Source organism: Melospiza georgiana, chromosome 21 (genome assembly GCF_028018845.1).
Source record: "Melospiza georgiana isolate bMelGeo1 chromosome 21, bMelGeo1.pri, whole genome shotgun sequence".
In the NCBI taxonomy this organism is placed as follows: Eukaryota; Metazoa; Chordata; class Aves; order Passeriformes; family Passerellidae; genus Melospiza; species Melospiza georgiana.
This window is the reverse complement of record NC_080450.1, coordinates 438,304-457,471: the sequence shown is the minus strand read 5'-3', so window position 1 is coordinate 457,471 and position 19,168 is coordinate 438,304. Positions and strand designations below refer to the sequence as shown.

Here is a 19,168-nt window from a genome sequence, read left to right as displayed (position 1 = left end):
GGCAAGGAGCCAAGGATTCAGCTCTGCCCTTGGTGCCCACCGCTCTGCTGCCCAGCCTGGGGCTCCCAGCCGCCCGCTGCCCCCCTGGCCCTCCTCAGCGCCCCCGGTGCTGCCTGCAGTCCTTAGGGCAGCCCTGTCACCCCGCGGGAGCAGCGGCACCCCGCTGAACTGAGGGGTGTTTACTGGAGAGGCAAAGTCATCGCTTCCAGTGGGGGATGAATCACCCCTGTCAGGAATTCTGCCCGGGGGCTTTTCTGTAAGAGCGTGGAATTTCAACACTGGCCGCCCGTGCCCTCCCGGGTCCCCCCTTCTTGCACAACCTCTCGCCGGGGTTGCTGTTCCCAGGCCGGCCTTGCAGCCGCAGCGGGCACCGGGGGAACCCTGCAGAGCGTCCCTGCGGAGGGTCCCTGGGGAGGGTCCCTGCGGAGGGTCCCTGCACAAGGTCCCTGGGGAGGGTCCCTGCAGAGGGTCCCTGCACAAGGTCCCTGCGGAGGGTCCATGCAGAGGGTCCATGCAGAGGGTCCATGCAGAGGGTCCCTGCACAAGGTCCCTGGGGAGGGTCCCTAAAAAGAGTCCCTGCAGAGCGTCCCTGCGGAGGGTCCATGCAGAGGGTCCCTGCACAAGGTCCCTGCAGAGGGTCCCTGGGGAGGGTCCATGCAGAGGGTCCATGCAGAGGGTCCCTGGGGAGGGTCCCTGGGGAGGGTCCCTGCGGAGGGTCCCTGCGGAGGGTCCCTGCACAAGGTCCATGCAGAGGGTCCATGCAGAAGGTCCCTGGGGAGGGTCCACACAGAGGGTCCCTGCACAAGGTCCCTGCACCGGGAGGACCCTGACACGGGGTCCCTGAACGGAGCGCGGCCCCACAGCCCGTACAGCCCGGGACAGGGCCAGCCGGGCTCGCAGCCTCCGCAGCTGCCCGCTCTCGGAGCTGCGCCCCCGGGCCCACAGAGCTGCCCCTGTCCCGAGCGGGTCCCCAGGGCCGAGGGCTCCCCCGCTCAGCGCTGTCGCTGTCGCCAGGCAGTGCTGCAGCACCGAGCCTGCACTCGCACCCAGCAGCGGTGCAGAGAGGGGGCGTGCAGGGGATCAGCTGCAGCGTGGGCTCTGATGGAGCATCTTCGCTCTGCCACAGGCACAGCCCACCCCCGTCGGGCCGATGGTTCCCTGGGCTGAGTGCGGGCAGGGGGAGGATGAGGCTGCAGACGGAGAGGCAGCCCCCGGCAAAGCCCTGCCAGCTGCCGCTGCCACCCTCCTGGAGCTGTCCTGCTCTGGGGGGACACCACTGCCCCAGCACGGGCCAGGCCACCAGACAGAAGGGGAGGAGCGGCCAGAGCTTTCCCAGCAGACTGAGGTGACCCCGAGCAGCCCTGCAGCCATGCTGGGACTGGGGATTCTCTCCGTTTCAACACACTGCAGAAACTCCGTGAGAACTCAGCGAGACCAGAGATGTTTTTGGATAAGGGGGAAGCGCACTCAGAGCAGGAAATGAAACATCACCTTTGAGATTGTGGCTGCTCTCAGCCTGGCGCAGCACAGATGGGCTGTGCTGGCTCCCAAACCGTCCCACAGGTGAGGAGAGCAGAGCCAGTGGCTGAGGGAGCCCAGAGAGAAGCATTCCCAGCATCTCCTTTCCTGGACACAGGGCTGCCAGGAGCAGCCATTCCCGGGAGACCCTTCGCAATGGGAACCTGCTCCCTGCTACATTTGGGGTGTCCCTGTGCCCCCCAGGCAGTGTCCCTGTGCCAGTGACAGCCAGCCCTTCTGCCACAACAGGCCCACATGGCAGCCCTGCCCCTGGGGCATTGCTTCCAGCAGGAGGAAGCAGCTTTCTCAGGAGCCTGGAGGATTTGCCTGCCCCACTTTGCATGCCTGAGGCTGCCCAGGGACACAGCCACAGCCCCACACCCCAAGGCAGGGCAGAACCATCATCCCAGTTCAGAGCACCCAGGTGGGCATGTAGGAAAGATCAGGACAAAGCACCTCAGCCATAGGAAACTGCTTTATTTTTTGCTTTGCACTTTCTGCCATTCCTGGAAATGCATGAAGTGCCCGCCCTGACCCGCCTGGGTCAAGCAGCCCCCTTGCCCCACTCAGCCCCTGCCCCTGTTCCCCGTGCCAGGATTCCCACTCCCAGAGGGGCTCCCAGGACCCACAGGCTGCAGTCCCATGCACCAGCTCCATCCCAGCCCCACACATCAGCTCCAGGCTGATTTATAGAAACCCAGAGCCTGGGGCTGACGGTGACTCCTGCCAAACCTCATTAACGGCTGGCCCGGGAGAAGGCAAACAGCTCATGCAGCAACAAGGAAATCCTTGTTTAAGCATTTCTGGCCATGCAAGGCCCTTCACCCCATACCCAGGGGAGAAGGAGGAAGACGAGGAGGTGAGGAGGAGGTGCAGGCTACCCAGGCTACCAGCCCCAGACTGGCACCACCCTGGCATGCAGGAGAACCAAGAAGGAGACACAAAGGGGCATATCAGGCTCTGCACCAGGATGGGGTGTGAGCTGGGGGGAAGCAGGAAGCTACATGGGCATGATGGGGGCAGAGAACTGTGCCACAGAACCCTGCCTGCCCCTCTGTGCCCCTGCGCCCACCAACACCCGGCCGTGGGTGCAGTGAGCTCTGGGCACAGCGGGCAGTGTGGGAGCCCGTGGGAGCCAGAACCAGTGTGCCAGCCCACAGTGGGCACGGGACACCAGCACGGCGGCCTGCGGAGCCGGCACGGCGTGCTCCAGAGCTGCATCAATGACCTGCATCTGCCTGCCCCACGTGTGGCTCAGGATCTATTTCATCATCTGGAGAAAAGCATTTACTGCCAATAAACGGGCTAATTAATTCTCCTCAAAGACCTCTCAATTATTCATCTCGGGCCACAGAGAAAACAATTAGAGCACTTACCTCAGCCCTGGCTCAGCCAGCGCAGCAGCTGGTGGCAGGCAGGGCACGGCAGCACGGCTCTGGGCACGGACCCGCGGTGCCCGGCCGTGCCCGGTGTGCCCACCCGGCCGGGGCGGCCCGCGGAGCGCTGGAGCGGGGCTGTGGAGCGGCCACAGCCGCCAGCCCTGAGCCGTGACCGGCCCCAGCGCTCTCCAGGGCGCTCCGGAGCTGCCCCGGCTCAGGGCTCGGGCAGGGACCCCCGGCCGCTGCCTCCCCACAGCCCCCCGGGTACCCCGGGCAGAGGGGGCTTCTCCCGGCGGTTCTCGGGCTCCTTGGCCCTCGGGGTGTCCCATCTGCCCCGCAGAGCAGCCCTGCTCAGGTGCGCCCTGAGGAGGGAAACGGGGGGCACGATGGGCTGGGGGGCCGCTCCCGGCCCGGCCGGAGCCCACGGGGGCAGCGCCCGAGACGGCCCCGGTGCCCGGTGGGTCAGGCCGGCCCCGCACCGGCACCGCCGGGGCCCCGGGGAGCGGGGCCATCGCCGCCCGGGCCGGGCGGGCAGAGCCCCCGGAGCCGCCGAGCCGGGCCGGGCGGGCAGCGCCCCGCGGGTGCCGGGCCCGGAGCCGCCCGTGGGGCGGGCAGCGCGGCCGGCCGGGCCGGGAAGGGTTAAGGGCGGCCGGCGCCCCCCCGGCGCGGAGGCCGGGCCTGTCGGGAAGCCGGGATCTCTGCGGCGGTTTTACTGGAAAAGTCGCTGCCGGCGAGGGGGGGCACCCGCGGCCTCGCCGGCTGGGGACGGGGCACCGGCCGGGACCCCGCGGCCACCGGGCTCCGGCAGGGACCGACCGAGCCTCCCCGGGCAGCCCGCGGGTCCCGCACCGGGCACGGCCCCGGCAGCCCCGGCACCGTGTCCGTCGGGGTCTGTCCCGGGCCGAAGCTCGGGCACTGCCGCAGCCCGGGACATGGCACCGGGGTCCCGGTCCCGGTCCCGAGTGCCCGACCCGGCCCGGCTGAGCCTGGAGCCGGCGCTCCCCGCGCTCCCGGGCATCGCCCCGCCGTTCCCGGCAGCAGAAACTGCTCGGCTCCGTGGCCCCGGTCCCTCGAGGGCGATGCACGGCAGCTGCCCCGGCCCCGGTGGGAGCGGGGCTCTCAGAACGGGCCGGGCCGGTGCCGCCGTGCCGGGACGAGCCGCGGAGCCCAAAGGGCAGCCGGGCTGAGCAGCAGCGGCGGTGTGGCCGCAGGGCTGAGGCAGCCCCAAGGAAAGCACCCCGAGCTCACGGTGAGCGGGTTACGGTCACTGCCAGTCCTGAGCCAGCCCTGGGCACCCAGCACGAGACCCCCGGGGCATGGCCTGGGCACTGACAGCTCCATGGCCCCAGCCATGCGCTGCCAGCCTGTGCCAGGGCAGCCAGGTGCATGTGCCAGGGCAGAGGGCTCAGCCCCAGCCCGGTGGTGCCCCGAGAGCTGCAGCACCGTGCTCCCCCATCCCACAGCCCCTCCTGCGGCCGGGATGCGCCAGGCTCAGCCCCGGGGACGTGCGGATGCAGCGGCTGGGGCTGGCAGGCTGGGATGGGGCTGCCAGTGGGGCTGGTAGCAGGGGGGCCCAGCTCCGGGAATCGGCCCCAGTGGTTGCCAGGCCTGTGGTAGGGAGGGGGGAAACCCGATCCTCCGCGGTGGGATCTGGGCTCCACTCCCGGCTCCCCAGCCAGGCCTCAGCTGCTAATTTTAGCCCCGGGGAGGCACGGCTGGAGCAGGAGCTGAGCCCAGCGGGGCAGGGGCTTAGCCCACCACAGAGGCTGGCGTGGGCAGGTGGTGACTGCAGTCCTGTGGTGCAGTGTGGTCCTGGGTGAGCCCCCTGCTAGTGCCCAGCTGCCAGCCAAGCCCCTGGCCAGATGCTGGCGCTGCCCACCCTCTGCCCAGCTCCCTTGGTGTCCATTCAGCCGCTCCACATAAGGCCACACGTGCTTCCATGGTCCTGGTGCCGGCCCTGCTGTGGCCCTGCTGGGTGCTGGTACCAAGGGGGGACCCCCAGGCAGGTCCCAGAGCGAATTCCAGGGAAAGGCACGGGGCTGAAGGACAAGGGGCTCTGGGGAGCACAGCCAGGCACACTGCGCAGTGCTGCAGCAGCTGCGGCTGCTGCCCAGCGAAGGAGCCCCCGCTTGGCTGCGGACCCTGCTGGGCTGGGGAGGCTGCCACAGCAGAGCCCTGAGCTGCCCTCCAGCCTTGGGCACACCAGGGCAGCCAACCAGCCCATCAGGTGCCATGGGTGAGTGGCTGGGAAGGCCAAGCTGAGGGGTGCTCCAGCCATCCGTCCCTTCCAGGCAGAGAGAGCGGCTCCAAGGCTGCCCTGCCCAGGGGGATCCCTGTCTGGGGCCCCGCGCCGCTGCTCCCCAGCCCTTCACCTGACCGGCTGCGCTTACTGGAAGGGGAAGCTGACGGGAAGGCGGCGTGTGCGGCGGGGCAGCTTTGGGGAGGCTCAGCTGGGCTCAGCAGCCGGCACAGCTCAGCTGTCCGTGCTCCCAGGTCCAGGGCCAGTAACGGGAAGCGTCTGCTCTCAATGACGGTAAATCAGATCGGGGAGATTAGAGGCCTTTTTGCCTAATCATGAGCAGCTTGAAGTTGGAGGACAAGTTCCTGGAACAAAGAGGAAATGGAGGCAGTAAATAAAGTAAAACTGTTAACATGTGGCCCTGCGTGTGAGAAACGTCTCATGAAGGACTGTTTATGGCTCACTCATCTGCGGGCTGACAGCGCGGGGGGCGATGCCGAGGGAGGGGCTCATGGACAGGGGCACAGCCGGGCCATGGGCACCAGCGGGGCGGCTGCGGGGGCTCAGGATGGGGGACCTGGGGCAGCCAAGGCTGGGGGGGCCCGTGGCAGAGGGAGGGAGAGGGCAGCGGCATGGCACGGGCAGGAGCACACAGCATCCCCAGGAGGGCAGGGCTGAGGGGCAGAGGCGCCTTAATGGGTGCACATGCCCTATTGGTGCCCTGCAAAGGCCGGGAGAGGCGCTGGGCGCTGCAGAGCGGTGCCCCCCGTGCTGGGAGCAGGGAGTGCGGTCCGGCCGGTCCAGCCCAGCGCGGGGAGGCGAGGGGGTCTCGCCACTGCTTTGGACACAGCCCTCCTGCCGGGGGGCAGCGGGGATTCCTGCCAAGAAATCCCCCAATTGCCGGGTCCCCTCAGAGCAGGCAGAGTGCCGAGATCTGTGAAGCTGCCCGGAGAGCCCAGAGCTCCGCTGCAGCGCCAGCGCACCGGCGGTGCCACCGGGCTTTGGGCACGCCAGGGCGATCGCCTGCGGCCAGGGCAGACACAGCCGGAGCCGGAGCAGCTCCCAGCGCCCAGACCCCGGGGCAGCCTCCCGGCAGCGGGGCGGGAGCGATTCCTGCGCAGCCATGGAAAGAGGATCCCCCTGGCTCAGCCATGGAAAGAGGATCCCCCTGGCTCCCTCCCTCGGACACCCAGCACGGGGAGGGGCCGGGGGGCCGCGCAGGGCCGGGGCAGCCCCCACCGGTGTGAGGTGGGCATGGAGGGATGGGGCTGGCGGGGCCGGCGATCCGAGGCGGTGCCCGCGCAGGAGCCGCTGCCCGTTCCCGCCCCGTATTCCCGGGAAGGAGGCGCTGCCCCGTTCCCGCCCCGTATTCACGGGAAGGAGCCGCTGCCCCGTTCCCGCCCCGTATTCCCGGGAAGGAGGCGCTGCCCGTTCCCGCCCCGCGCTCCCGGGAAGGAGGCGCTGCCCCGTTCCCGCCCCGTATTCCCGGGAAGGAGGCGCTGCCCGTTCCCGCCCCGTATTCCCGGGAAGGAGGCGCTGCCCGTTCCCGCCCCGTATTCCCGGGAAGGAGGCGCTGCCCCGTTCCCGCCCCGCATTCCCGGGAAGGAAGGAAGGAAGGGCGATCCCGCCCCCGCCCGGGAGCCCTTGCGGGGGGCGGTCCGGGCCATGCGGGCGGCGCTGCGGCGGGGGCGGCTGCCCGGGCCCGTGGGGGGGCCCGGGGGTCGGCAGCCGCTCGTGGTGGACCTGCGGAGCGACACGGTGACCCGGCCGTGTGCCGCCATGCGCCGGGCCATGGCCCGCGCCGCCGTGGGCGACGACGACTACGGGGAGGACCCGGCGGTGAACGGTGGGCGGGGAAATGGGGTAACGGGCCCCCGGGGGTCCCTGCCTGACCCGGGGGCAGCCGGGACCGGGGGTCCCCGAGCCCTCCCAGGACATCCGTGTCCCCGCAGAGCTGCAGCGCCGGGCCGCGGCCACTCTGGGCACCGAATCCGCTCTGTTCGTGCCCACGGCCACCATGGCCAACCTCATCGCCGGTGAGTCCGGGACTGCGCTCGCAGCCCCTCGTGCCCCCAGGCTGGGGATGCTGCCCCGTCCCCTCCCTCACTGCCCTTCTCCCCCAGTGATGTGCCACTGCCAGCGCAGGGGGGCTCAGCTCTTCCTGGGCCGGGACGCCCACCTGCACGTCTACGAGCACGGCGGGGCCGCGCAGGTGAGCGCGGCGGCAGTGGCGCTGGTGGCGCTGGTGGCGCTGGTGGCAGTGCAGGAGGGCGGCCGCGTGCTGCCCTCCGCTGGCTGCCAGGGCCCGGCCCCGCGCAGGATCCGCTGCCAGGGCATCCCCTGGATCGCTGTCCCGAGGCACGGGCTGCAGCACGAGTGAGGCTGGACACAGCCGATGGAGGGCACAGAGGGCTGGAGACGCCGTGCGCCGCCACCGCCCCCTGTCAGCTCCGCGCTCTCCGTGCCCTGGGCACAGGTCGCCGGTGTGCACTCCCAGGCACTGCCAGATCTGCCGAATGGCACCTTCGACCTGGAGCAGCTGGAGCTGACCATCCGCGAGGCCCACGGCAGCCGGTACCACCCGCGTCCTGAGCTCATCTGCCTGGAGAACACGCACAGCTCGGCGGGCGGCCGGGCGCTGCCCCTCACCTATCTCAGGCAGGTGAGAGCCCACAGACGGCGCTGGCACAGTCCTGCCCGGCGTGGGCAGCTGGGCCCTGCACTGTGGCACTGCGGGGACACTGGAGCTCAGAGATGGCTCGTGGTGATGGCACTATATGCCCAGGGTCCCTCCCAAACCAGCTGTCCCCCTGACCACCAGGTCCGCGGGCTTGCAGACCGTTACGGGCTGCGGGTGCACATGGACGGCGCACGGCTGATGAATGCAGCAGTGGCCCAGGGCGTGGAGCCAGCCCAGATTGCCCAGCACTGTGACTCTGTGTCCCTCTGCTTCTCCAAGGTCTGCTTGTGTGGGGAGGGATAGCAGGACTGGCAGGGGCCAGCACAAGCCGCAGCCCGCCCTGTTTGCAGGTGTTGGGCTGAGAGCAGCCCTGGCAGGCTGGGAGCTGGGGCAGCTGCCCGGCACAGCTGGGTGACGCCGGCGGTGGCTCTGCAGGGCCTGGGCGCCCCGGCGGGCGCGGTGCTGGCGGGCAGCAGGCAGTTTGTGGCCGAGGCCTGGCGCGTGAGGAAGCTGCTGGGCGGGGGCATGCGGCAGGCGGGGGTGCTGGCGGCCGCCGCTCTCCTCGGGCTGCAGCACGCCAAGGAGACACTGAGCAGGGACCACGAGCACGCCCGGAGCTTTGCAGAAGGTACCTCAGGGCCCCGAGGGTGCTGGGCTCTAACAGCACACCTGGCACAGCCCAGCAGTACCACCCTGCTGCTGGTGCCTTGGGCACATCCCTGCACGGCCACACTGGGTCTCCAGCCGGGTGAGGATGCTGCTGGGATCCTCACCTGGCTGCAGTGCCGGGATCACGGCATGACCATCCCTGTGCTGTGCTCAGTGACCCTGGTACCACGTGCGGGAGAAAGGGCTCTCCTTCCCCCAGAACCTCTGGGAAGGGCAGGTAGCCTGTTCCAGGTGGCTGGGCAGTGGGCTTGCACACCTGGGCCTCCCGCAGGTGTCCAGGCGCTGGACTCTCCGCTGTGCTCCGTCAGCCTGGCAGCAGTGGAGACCAACATCGTGATGCTGGACGTGCCGGGGGCCTGGCCGTGCCCCGCCGAGCTCTGCGAGCGCCTGCGCACCGTCAGCGAGGAGGAGGAGGCCGAGGCCGGGCGGGCTGTCAGCGTGCTGCTGCTGCCCTGGTCGGCGCGGGCCCTGCGCGCCGTCTGGCACCGCGACGTCTCGGCCCGCGGCACCGAGCTCGCCAGGAGAAAGCTGGAGTTTGTGGCCAGGAAGTGCCAGGAGGAATTGGCCTCGCGACTGCATCGAGCGCCTCCAGGCACGGGGGGAGCCTGAGCGTTGCGCCAGCCCCGCAGCTGCGGCGCTTGGGCAGCCCAGAGCGAGCAGTGGGAGCGGCCCCTTTGTGCTCCAGATGTGCGCCCAGCCGTCTGAAACATGACATCAGCCCTCACAGGCAGCCTGACAAACCAGTGTGAGCCCAGCCCAGCGGAGACCGCAGCCCCTGAGGCAGTCAGTGCACAAAATAAACACCTTTTGGTGGTACTGTCGCTGTGCGGGGTGTTTTCTCTCTTTTCCTTGCTCTGCAGCAGGGACATCATCACAGCCAAGGTCCCCACGGAGGGACAGTCGCTCCTGAGGACATGGAACCTTCTCAGCCACAGGACCAGGGTTGCTGCACAACAGTGCCAAGGTTTGTGTCTGGCCAGGACTGTCCCAGAGCGTGAGCCCAGCCTGGCCCAGATGTCTGTGTCACTCCCGTTCACAGAGGCCTATGTGATTCTGTCCCACAGCAGCAGGTGGGCTCCCCAGGCCCCCCTGTCACGTTCTGGGTCAGCCAGCCCCAGAGCTCTGCACTGGAAGAAGGGATTCTGTCAGCAGCAGTTGCTTCGGGTGTGCACTCACTGCCTCCCTGGGAAGCACCACCCCAGGCAGCAGTAATTCCCATTTTATTTGTATTGCCAAGGTGACGTTTAAAGGACACTGAGGGATCAACGTTCATGGTCCAGCTGCCCAGTCAGAGCCTTGCAGCCCTCAGTCCCCTCTGCCCCAGTGGGCAGGGGCACTGCAGGGAAGGGGCACCAGCCTGGGCTGGGCTGAGCAGAGAGGGCACAGTGTGGGTCTGAGACAGCTGTGGCTCTGTGTTAGACCGAGGGGGCAGCAGGCAGGGGATGCCAGGTGCCCACTGCCACCACACAGGGCCATGGTCCCCATCTACTGCTGAGGTGCCACCACACAGGGCCATGGTCCCCATCTCTCTACTGCTGAGGTGCCATCATGCTCTTGAAATCATGTTCAGAATCACCTGGGGTGAGGAACCAAACCCTGTGAAAAGCCCCTGACCCTGCACCTCTCCTCAGGGAGGTGGCAGCCCACCTGATCCGCCCTGGCACAGCCCTCCTGCCCACCTGAGTGAGGACATAGCTGTCCTCTGACAGCCTCTCAATGACATCAAAGTGATCCACACCAGCCAGGTCCAGCACAGAGACAGACCAGCCTGCTGCACGCAGGGCCTGCAGACAGAGCAGAGTGCAGGATGGACCCCAAGCTCCCCCTGCCCCGGACAAGCAGCAGGAATAATGTCCTGGCCAGGACCTCCAGTGAGCAGAAACTGCTCTGGATCCGCACAGAAGCTCTTCCTCCCAGCTGGGTAAGTTGGTGAGGGCTGCCTGGAGCAGTGTCCCCACCAGAGCCGAGCAGGGTGCTGGGGGAGCTCACCTGGCTGTACTCCTGTGGCTGACTGGTGCTCACCTGGCCATGGTCCTGCCACCACCTGTGCTCACCTGGCTGTACTCCTGGGACTGCCTGCGAAACTCTGGGGAGTCATGCTGGGCCACAGCCACGAGCACCTCACAGGCTGGTGGCACGGCTGGGGTGACGAGTCTCATGGGGCTGTTCCTCTGGGCCTCCTCCCTGCAGGAGCCACGCCGCGGAGCTGATGCAGCCCTTTGTGCCCTGCTGGGCGGGCGCAGGGGCAGAGGGGCTGCGGAGCCACCGGCACCCCTGCCCGTGCTGTGTCCCACAGCCTGCGGGCTCACCGGCTCATGCTCAGAGCATCGTTCACGTAGGTGTGCAGGATGGGCTCCAGGTCATACAGGCCGCTCACCAGCACCGCTCCTGGGGCAGAGGAGGAGCTGCAGGTGAGGAGCTGCAGCCTGGGTGCTCCCACAGCCCCGGGACCTCACATTGAGCATAATCAGCCCCGCAGCCTTGTCCCAGCCACGGAGACCTGTTCTCCTCCCGACTCTGTTCGGGACGTGGCAACGCTACCTTTGATATCTGGCACCACTTGGAATTCCGTCCAGTCTGTGGACAGCACCATGGCCGCCAGGTGGGCCCCTGCCGAGTGTCCGCACAGGTAAATGCCCCTGGAAGGAGGGAGTGGCTGAGAGGGACACCTGGGGACAGCTGGGGACACCTGGGCACGCTTTGCCCCGTGCAGAGGAGGTGGCACAGCCCGAATGTGTCAGCTCAGGTGTTTCCCGATCCGCCAGCCACTGCCTTGTGCAGTGATGGGATTGTGGCCACAGGCGCTGCCCAGTGCTCGGGCCGAGGTGCCGAAGCCCCCGGCCGCTCCCACAGAGCAGCCCCGGCCCGGGAGCTGCCCACCTGATCCTGGGGTAGTGCTGCGCCAGGAAGGCGAGGCTGCGGCGCACCTGCAGCACCATGGTGTCCATGTGGCCTGAGCAGAGGACAAAGGGCAGGGCTGCAGGCGCTGGCTGCGCAGGCAGCCGCAGCCTCTGCAGGGCAGCACCTACCCTTGGGGGCGATGTCGTAGCCCACCGCCACCACTGCCACCCCCTGCGACACCAGCGGCGGGGCTGCAAACCCTGAGTCGTCCTTACTGCGGAGAGAGATGCTGCATGAGCCGCGGGGCCGCTGGGGACCGGCCAGACCGTGTCCCCGCAGCAAGCCCCGGTGTCGGGAGAAGGGGTCAGCGAGAGTCGGTGAGGGGTCCCTTCGCGAGGAGCCCATCCCGGCAGCCCGGCTCACCTCAGGCACTGCCAGTACCCGCCGTGGATGTAGACCAGCGCCGGGAAGGCTGCGCAGCACAGCGGGGTGAGCCGGGTGTCCGCCCGGCCCGCTCCCGCTCCCGGCCCCGCCGCCCCGACACTCACCTTCGGAAGGCTCCGTGGGAAAGTAGATGTCCAGCTTCTCCCGGTCCCCGTCGCCGTAGGGCACGTGCAGCAGGGTCTGCCCGCTGGCCCGGGCCCGCTCGGTTCCTGCGGGGGAAGGCGGTGGGGCGCGGCGCCGTGGCACCGAGCGCAGCCCCGGTCCCGGTGCCGCGATCCCCACCTGCCGCCGTCACCGCCAGGTGCGCGTCGATGATGGTGTCCCGGTCCAGGCGGGGGGACCAGCGACTGGGGGAGTAATGGTCCTCCAGCGCCTGCGGGGAGGCGGCGGGGCAGCGGCGGGGCAGCGCCAGCACCCCCGGCCGGCGACCCGGAGCGGACCCGCGCTCTGCCATGCCCCGGGGCCGTACCTCCGCGGACATGTCCCGCCACCCGCCCATCGTGGGGCCGCTCCCGGTGTCGCTCCCGGTGTCTGTTCCCCTCCCGATCCCGGTCCCGTTCCCGGTGAAGCTCCCCGTCTCGATCCCGGTCCCGTTCCCGGTGAAGCTCCCCGTCCCGATCCCGGTGCCGTCCCCGGTCCCAGTCCCGGTGCCGTTCCCGGGCCGCCCGCCCGCCGAGGGGCGGGGCCTGAGGGGTGCGGGCTGGAGGGCGCGTTCCCATTGGCTGTCCCGGAGGCGAGGCCCGAGCTCGGGGGCGGGGCCAGATCATGGAGGCGAGGCCAGAGCCCGGCGGCGGGGCCGTCTCCCATTGGTCGCTCGGGGCCGGGAGGGCGGAGCCTGCGGGCCGAGGAAAATAAAAATTTTGGCGCCCATGACCCCCATTGGACAGGGTTGCCGCGCGGCCGTGCAGACTCTTTCGCGATTGGCTGGCGCTGCGGCGCGTGGGGGAGAGGCCTCCTCCGATTGGCTGACGGGCCCGGCCGGCTCGGCGCGCGCGGGCTCGGGCCGGCAGTCCGCCATGAACTGCCTGACGGTGCCCGGTGTCCACCCCGGCTCCCCCAGCCGGCCCCGCGGGCAGATTCAGGTACGGGCCCGCCCCGGGGCACGGGCGGGGGGGTAGGTACAGGTGCCACCTCGGGGCACCGGTGTGGGAGCAGATACGGGTACGGCAACGCTGCCGGGCATCGGGATGGGGGCAGATACGGGCACGGCACTGCCCCGAGCACGGGCCGGAGGCAGATACGGGCACGGGCCGGGGGCAGATACGGGCCGTACCCGTACTGCCCCGGGTACGAGCCGGGGGCAGATACGGGTCGGGGACAGACACGGGTACGGTACTGCCCCGGGTACATGCCGGGGGCAGATACGGGCAGGGGTCGGGGGCAGATACGGGCACGGTGCTGCCCCGGGTACGGTCTGGGGCCAGATACGGGCACGGTGCTGCCGGAGACCCGGCGCACGGGCCGGGGGCAGGTGTGGGCGCCGCGCCGGGCTGAGGGGGCTGCCGGGCCCCGGCGGGGTGCAGCCGGGGCTGCCCGCTGGCCGCCGTTCTGAGCGCACCGTTCCGCCCCCAGGTGATCTTCGGGCCCATGTTCTCCGGGAAAAGGTAGGCACGGAGCGGGGGGCGGGAGGGCGGCGGGCTGGGGCTGGGGCCCGCTGACACCGTGTCTTGCAGCACGGAGCTCATGCGGCGAGTGCGGCGCTTCCAGCTCGCCCAGTACCGGTGCCTGCTGGTGAAGTACGCCAAGGACACGCGCTACAGCTCCTCCGGGGTCTGCACACACGACAGGTGAGCTCCGGGGCAGGAGGGCTCCCTGCTTCACGGGGCTGCCCGCCTGCCCGGCTCACTCCCTCCCTGCCCGCAGGAGCACCATGGAGGCCCTGCCCGCCGGGCTCCTCCACGACGTGTACCAGGAGGCGCTGGGGGCCGCCGTCATCGGCATCGATGAGGGCCAGTTCGTAAGTGCACAGCCGGGCTGGGTGTGCTGGGCTCCGCGGGACACACGCTGCTCCTGTGCACGCTCTGTGTCCTTGTAGCAGAGGGTGGGAGGTCATGCCCTGGGCAGTTTGATCTGTGTGGCCTTACAGTCAAAGTGCTCACAGTCAAAGCCTCCTTCCCTGTACTCCCTGCAGACAGCACGGTGGGACTGCAGCCCGTTTCACAGACAGGGCACGTGGCTCTGACTTTCTTTGTCCCTGGTGCTGCTGTCTGGGCACGCACTGTGGGATCTGGAGCCAAGTGCTGCCCCCATCCTTCTTTACAATGTCCTGTACCCCTCCAGTTCCCAGACATTGTGGAGTTCTGTGAGAAAATGGCCAACACTGGGAAAACCGTCATTGTTGCTGCTCTGGATGGCACCTTCCAGAGGAAGGTAAAACACTCATTTTGGTACCGCAGCTGCTTTGGGACCCTCGTGGAGCCCACCCAGCAGCCCCTTCCATGCTGTCTCACAGGCCTTTGGGAGCATCCTGAACCTGGTGCCGCTGGCGGAGAGCGTGGTGAAGCTGAACGCTGTGTGCATGGAGTGCTTCCGAGAGGCCTCCTACACCAAGAGGCTGGGAGCAGAGCGGGAGGTGAGTGCCCTTGGAACAGAAACTGTTTCACTCTCTGTCCCGCTGGTACAGAGACTCCCTCCGGGAGATCCCGGCTCTGCAGCCACTCCCGTGTTTCCCTGCCAGGTGGAAGTGATCGGAGGAGCTGACAAGTACCACTCGGTGTGCCGAGCCTGCTACTTCCGCGCGCGGCCCCAGCAGCCCGGGCCAGACAACAAGGAGAACGTGCCCCTGGGCCTGAGGCAGCTGGAGACAGCTGCCCCTCGCAAGATCTTCACTTGACTGCTGCGAAAACGGAGGGCGAGGGAGCTCAGTGCTGTGGTGCACGGGCCCCTCTGTACTTTAACAAACTGTCCAGCCCTCCCCACCAAGCAGCACAACTGAGGATCCACCAGGCCTGATGCTGGTGGAAGCGGAAGCAAAAGCCTGGCTAGAGCGAGTTCCCATCTCAGAACAAGGACAGGGACCGGCACAGTCTCTGGTGCTGCCACACACAGGCCCTGGGGCACTGCCCGTGGGGCCAGGCTGCAGCACTGCTGCTCACTGTGCCTCTGGCCGGCTCTCACAGGGCTCCAAGCGGGCTCAGGCTGACACCATGCTGCTTCTGCTGCCTGTGAATGCAGCCCTTGTGCACTGTTGCTACATTCGAGGTTTCTCAAGACATTGTACAGCCATTAGTATTTTTAATGCAATTTTTAACTTCCTTCCTTAGCAGTCTGAGGTAACTTGTCCCTTGTCACAGAGCTGTGACACAGCTTTTAAACTGACACACGCGTCAGCCCAGCCCTGGGCAGCCCCCAGCCTCTCTGCCAGCCTGCCCACTGGTGTCAGTTATTGCTGAAACAGAAGGAGGCCTGGCAGCTGACTCTGCTGAGGTGCTGAGCCTCGAGGGCTGGCTGTGTTCTAGCAGGCTGTGACAGACTTGTTTGGAGGAACTGGTCCCAGGAAGAGCTTCCTCCAAATTCAGGGCAGTTTTTCTCAGGTTCAAGGCTGGTGCTGTCTCTTTGGTGCTGTGTTTCCTCTCAGGGGTTTGGAGGCCCAGAGTTTCATCTACCAAGATGTGGACAATTATTCCAGGGAAGATCCAGCTGCTTTGTAAAGGGGCTCTCCTGAGGAGCTGCTTCTCCAGTCCAGTCATGTCTCTTGCTTTCTCCTCAGCCTTCCAAAATCCTCGAGGCTGACTCTTGGTCTGCTCTAAGCAGGATCCTCTTCCCTCTTTGTTAGACTCAGATTCTGGAAGGTTGTTGTTTCCTTATTGTCTGCAAAATTGTTTTTTCCCTGGAAGTGTTTTTTCCCAGCACCCACAGGCTCTGAGCAGTAGCTCTTTGTTCTGGCCAGGCCAGACCTCTGCATCTCTGAGTCCAGGGCTGCTGTTTGCCTGTGCCCTGCAAGGCTCCAAGAGCTGCCTGAACCCCGCTGCTGCCCCCATGCTTCAGGTGAGAATTATTGTGCTCACAAGCACTTGACTGCCAGGCTGGGCTTCTCCCCAGGGCTGGAGAAGGCGCTGCTGCTCTAGTTTAATAAATAACTGAATTAATTTGTGTGTGTATTTTTTACCAGAGCATTCTGCTAAGGCTTCCTGGCAGTGCCCAGTGAGACAGCAGGGGCTGGTCACAAGGTGGGAGGGCTGCTCACAGGCTGGGGCTGGAGCATGACGAGGGTGGCCTAAAAATAGGCACCAGCATGAGTGTGCTGTTTGCAGCACAGCAGCTGGAGGGGCTGCGCTGCCCCACTGGCGCCCCAAGCCCTGCAGGGGCAGAAGGACTGCAGGAGCCTTTTCTGCTTCTCCTGAGAAACTGCATTTCTGCTTCCCCTTCCCTGAAAAGGCACGTGGTGGCTCACAGGGTGGCTTGGTGAAAAAGTTTATTCCAACCTACAGTGACAACTACTCAAACGCTGGCCCCAGCAGGGATGGCCCACACACACGGCTGCTGGGAACAGCTTTACCACAGCACAGCAGCAAACACAACCTGAGAAATGCCCGTGGGCTCCTGGTGTGGCTGGAGTGCAGGCAGGAGCTGCGGGCAGGCTGCAGGAGCTCGGGCTCGCAGCAGCGCTCGGGCAGGCACACCAGGGAAAGAAAGTGCTCCAGGATGTCCTCAGCCACGGCCCTGCTGAGGATCTCAGTGCTCACCACTCCCACAGAGCCCAAGGCACACCATCCAAGCACCAGCAGCTCCAGTGCAGGCTGGGGAAGGCACAGCACGGCGTTAGAGAAGGGCAGAGGGGGCTTTGGCAAGAGCTGGCCCAGAAGCAGCCGCGGGGGAAGGCAGAGCTGGGCCTGGCTGTGCTGCAGCAGCGAGATGGCTCAGGGGAAAGCAGCCAGCAGGGCTGAAAGGCACTGGAGACAGGACGGGCCAGGGCACAGTCACAGGGGCAGAGCCTCGCCAGGGCCGGGGCATAAACTGCAGCCCACCACCAACGCAGCACAGCAAAAGCAGAGGCTTGTACGTGCCAGGGCTGCCCGCACACCCAACCTCCTGCAGCTGCACTGCTCACCAGCAGCTGCAAATCATGTGGGTGTGCCAAATCACCCACCAAATCACACACTGGACCCTCCAGTGAGGATCTCAGCTCTGGGACCAGGCAGAAGCCCCTCCTGCACCCCATGGAAAGGCCCAGTCACCTTCAAACAAAGCAGCCACCACCCTCCCGCCCCGCCGTCCCCTCCAAGGCACAGACCCCTCCCTCCCACCCTGCGTTAGGAATTGCACCGTTCAGCCGTCCCACGGGAGCCAGCCGGGCTCAGTACACCGGGGGAGGCTGGTAGCCCTCCGGGGCCTCCGCCGTGTGCGTGAAGGGCGGCTGCTGGTAGCTCTCGTGGCTGATGTTGGGATAGCTGGAGTACGGAGCCGGAACCCCCGGGCTGGGGTCGGCGTAGCTTTGAGCAAAGTCCTCCACCCCCATTTTGTACCTCTTGTAAGCGAAGGTGAGCAGGAGCGCCTGCAGAGAGAAGGGGAGCAGCATCAAGGCCGTTCCAGGCTGTGAGTGCAGGGGGCCCCTCTGCTCTCCCCCCAGGTGGGGCACAGGGGTTCACTCACCCAGGAGAAGATGGAGAAGAAGCTGAAGGTGATGGCAGCGCGGGCAGAGTCTGCTCCAAGGAACACATCCTCGGCCCGTGTCCAGGACCACTGGTTGGTCAAGAAACAGAAGCCGATGAACCACAGGAAGGTCCAGAGACCTGTGGGGGGAAGTGGCATGAGGGGCCAGGGCCGGTTCTGCTGCTCCTGGGCAGCCCCGGGCCCAGACCCTGCTCCACCGTGCAGGCTGGCGCAGGCACCCGGCCAGGGGCAGCCGCTCCTCGGGGCACTCAGTGGCAGCAGCAGCACCAGCATTAGCAGCAGTACCACCAGCAGCATTAGTAGCAGCATTACCAGCAGCACCACCACCAGCAGCAGCAGCAGCAGCACCACTAGCAGCAGCAGCAGCAGCAGCACCAGCAGCTGTACCAGCAGCAGCAGCATTAGCAGCAGCAGCAGCAGCATTAGCAGCTGTACCAGCAGCAGCAGCATTAGCAGCCCCAGCAGCAGCATTAGCAGCAGCAGCAGCGCGTGGCCCGCGGGCAGCACGCCAGACGGTAGCGACTCGGGAGCGGCTCCCTGGGCCAGGCACCGGCAGCCACGTCACGGGACAAGGCGGCCATTGTGGCACAGCCCGGCCCGCGCTGCCCCCGGTACCTGAGAAGCCGAGGTCGGCCAGGACCAGGTACTTGCGGTCCGTAGCGTTGCTGATCTGGGGGAAATAGACGTCCACCATGAAGAAGAAGATGCAGGCGAGGAAGGCGAGGACGCCGATGCCGATGCCGTAGCGACAGGCGTCTTCGTTGTGGTTGAAGATGCAGTAGAGCGCCGGGTCCTCGGACAGGTTCGTGTAGCCGTCCCCGACCAGGCAGGCGAACACGATCAGGGCGAAGACCTGCGGGGCGGAGCCGGTGTCCGGTGGGCGGCACCGAGACCGGGGAGCCCTTTGGGGGCTGCCGGGCCCGTTGGGCGAGGGGCGCCGGCCTGCGGCGGGGCTCTCCCGTCCCGTCCCGTCCCGTCCCGTCCGTCCCCACTCACCGCGCTGACGATCCGCGCCACCACCTGCGGCTGCTGCACGAAGCGCACCAAGTCGAAGGCACCGCCGGCCTTGGCCGCCCCGTAGGCGCCTCCGCCGCCCTCCATGGCGTTCGGCCGCGGCTGCTGCGCGGCACCGCCCCGGGAGGGCCGGTCCAGGCGGCCCGGGACGCCGGGGCGGGGCGGCCGGGCTGGCTCCGGCGGAACAGGGGCTCCCCCGCCCGGGCGCTCAGCGCCGCGCCCGTCCCGCACCCTGTCCCGGTGCCCTCCTTCCGCCCCGGTGTAACGGGGGACGGGAGCGCCGGCCCGACCCTCGGCCGCCGCCGGGCCCCGGTGAGCACAGCCGAGGGGAAACGGGGGCTTCGGGGGGCTCCCGCCGCCCCCGCCCGGTACCGGGAGGCGGCAAGAAGGACGGGACGGGACGGGCAGGGCTCGGCAGCCCCCGTTCCCCGCAGGTCCGCACCCCCGGCCCGGGCGGCGGGAGCGCCGGGGGGCGTCCCGTCGGTGCCCGCTACCGGGGCGAGCGGCCACCGGCGCCGAGCAGCCTTAGCCCGCCCCGGGGCGGAGAGGGAGAGTAGGGGAGGAGGGAGACGGCACCGGGCGGGGAGCACGGTGGGGGCACGGGGGAATCTTTGCTCCGACGGGACCTCTCAGGGCCGGGACTGGTGCTCGGGGCTTCGTGCCCGAGCCGAAGGGTCCCGGACGGCGGGCGGAACCTCTCGGCCGCGGAACCGCCCCATCCGCCCTCTCTTCCTTCCTGAGACCGGGCTGGAGCCGGGGTTAGTCCCGGCT

General features: G+C 67.8%; 4 protein-coding genes across 4 annotated transcripts; 2 read left to right on the top strand and 2 right to left on the bottom strand.

Annotated features, from left to right (window-relative positions):
- Positions 1-6,838: 6,838 nt before the first annotated feature.
- Positions 6,839-9,305, top strand: LOC131092185 (uncharacterized). The gene is made up of 7 exons (XM_058038768.1): positions 6,839-6,982; positions 7,089-7,172; positions 7,260-7,348; positions 7,613-7,798; positions 7,958-8,095; positions 8,252-8,444; positions 8,757-9,305. Exons 1-7 carry the CDS (start codon positions 6,916-6,918, stop codon positions 9,092-9,094), a joined length of 1,095 nt encoding a protein of 364 aa, XP_057894751.1. The 5' UTR covers positions 6,839-6,915; the 3' UTR covers positions 9,095-9,305.
- Positions 9,306-9,983: 678 nt separating this feature from the next.
- AFMID (arylformamidase) lies at positions 9,984-12,365 on the bottom strand. The gene is made up of 11 exons (XM_058038769.1): positions 12,240-12,365; positions 12,053-12,143; positions 11,875-11,979; positions 11,750-11,798; positions 11,515-11,600; positions 11,366-11,438; positions 11,027-11,124; positions 10,795-10,873; positions 10,540-10,669; positions 10,165-10,269; positions 9,984-10,061 (listed from the first exon to the last, which is right to left on the bottom strand). The coding sequence occupies exons 1-11, from the start codon at positions 12,267-12,269 to the stop codon at positions 10,032-10,034; spliced, it is 876 nt and encodes a 291-aa protein (XP_057894752.1). The 5' UTR covers positions 12,270-12,365; the 3' UTR covers positions 9,984-10,031.
- A 421-nt stretch (positions 12,366-12,786) lies between these two features.
- Positions 12,787-14,603, top strand: TK1 (thymidine kinase 1). Its single transcript, XM_058039001.1, has 7 exons — positions 12,787-12,852; positions 13,343-13,374; positions 13,444-13,557; positions 13,634-13,727; positions 14,051-14,140; positions 14,223-14,342; positions 14,448-14,603. The coding sequence occupies exons 1-7, from the start codon at positions 12,787-12,789 to the stop codon at positions 14,601-14,603; spliced, it is 672 nt and encodes a 223-aa protein (XP_057894984.1).
- Positions 14,604-16,176: 1,573 nt separating this feature from the next.
- Positions 16,177-18,485, bottom strand: SYNGR2 (synaptogyrin 2). The gene is made up of 5 exons (XM_058039013.1): positions 18,380-18,485; positions 17,999-18,236; positions 17,363-17,502; positions 17,036-17,264; positions 16,177-16,509 (listed from the first exon to the last, which is right to left on the bottom strand). Exons 1-4 carry the CDS (start codon positions 18,482-18,484, stop codon positions 17,067-17,069), a joined length of 681 nt encoding a protein of 226 aa, XP_057894996.1. The 5' UTR covers position 18,485; the 3' UTR covers positions 16,177-16,509; positions 17,036-17,066.
- Positions 18,486-19,168: the final 683 nt, after the last annotated feature.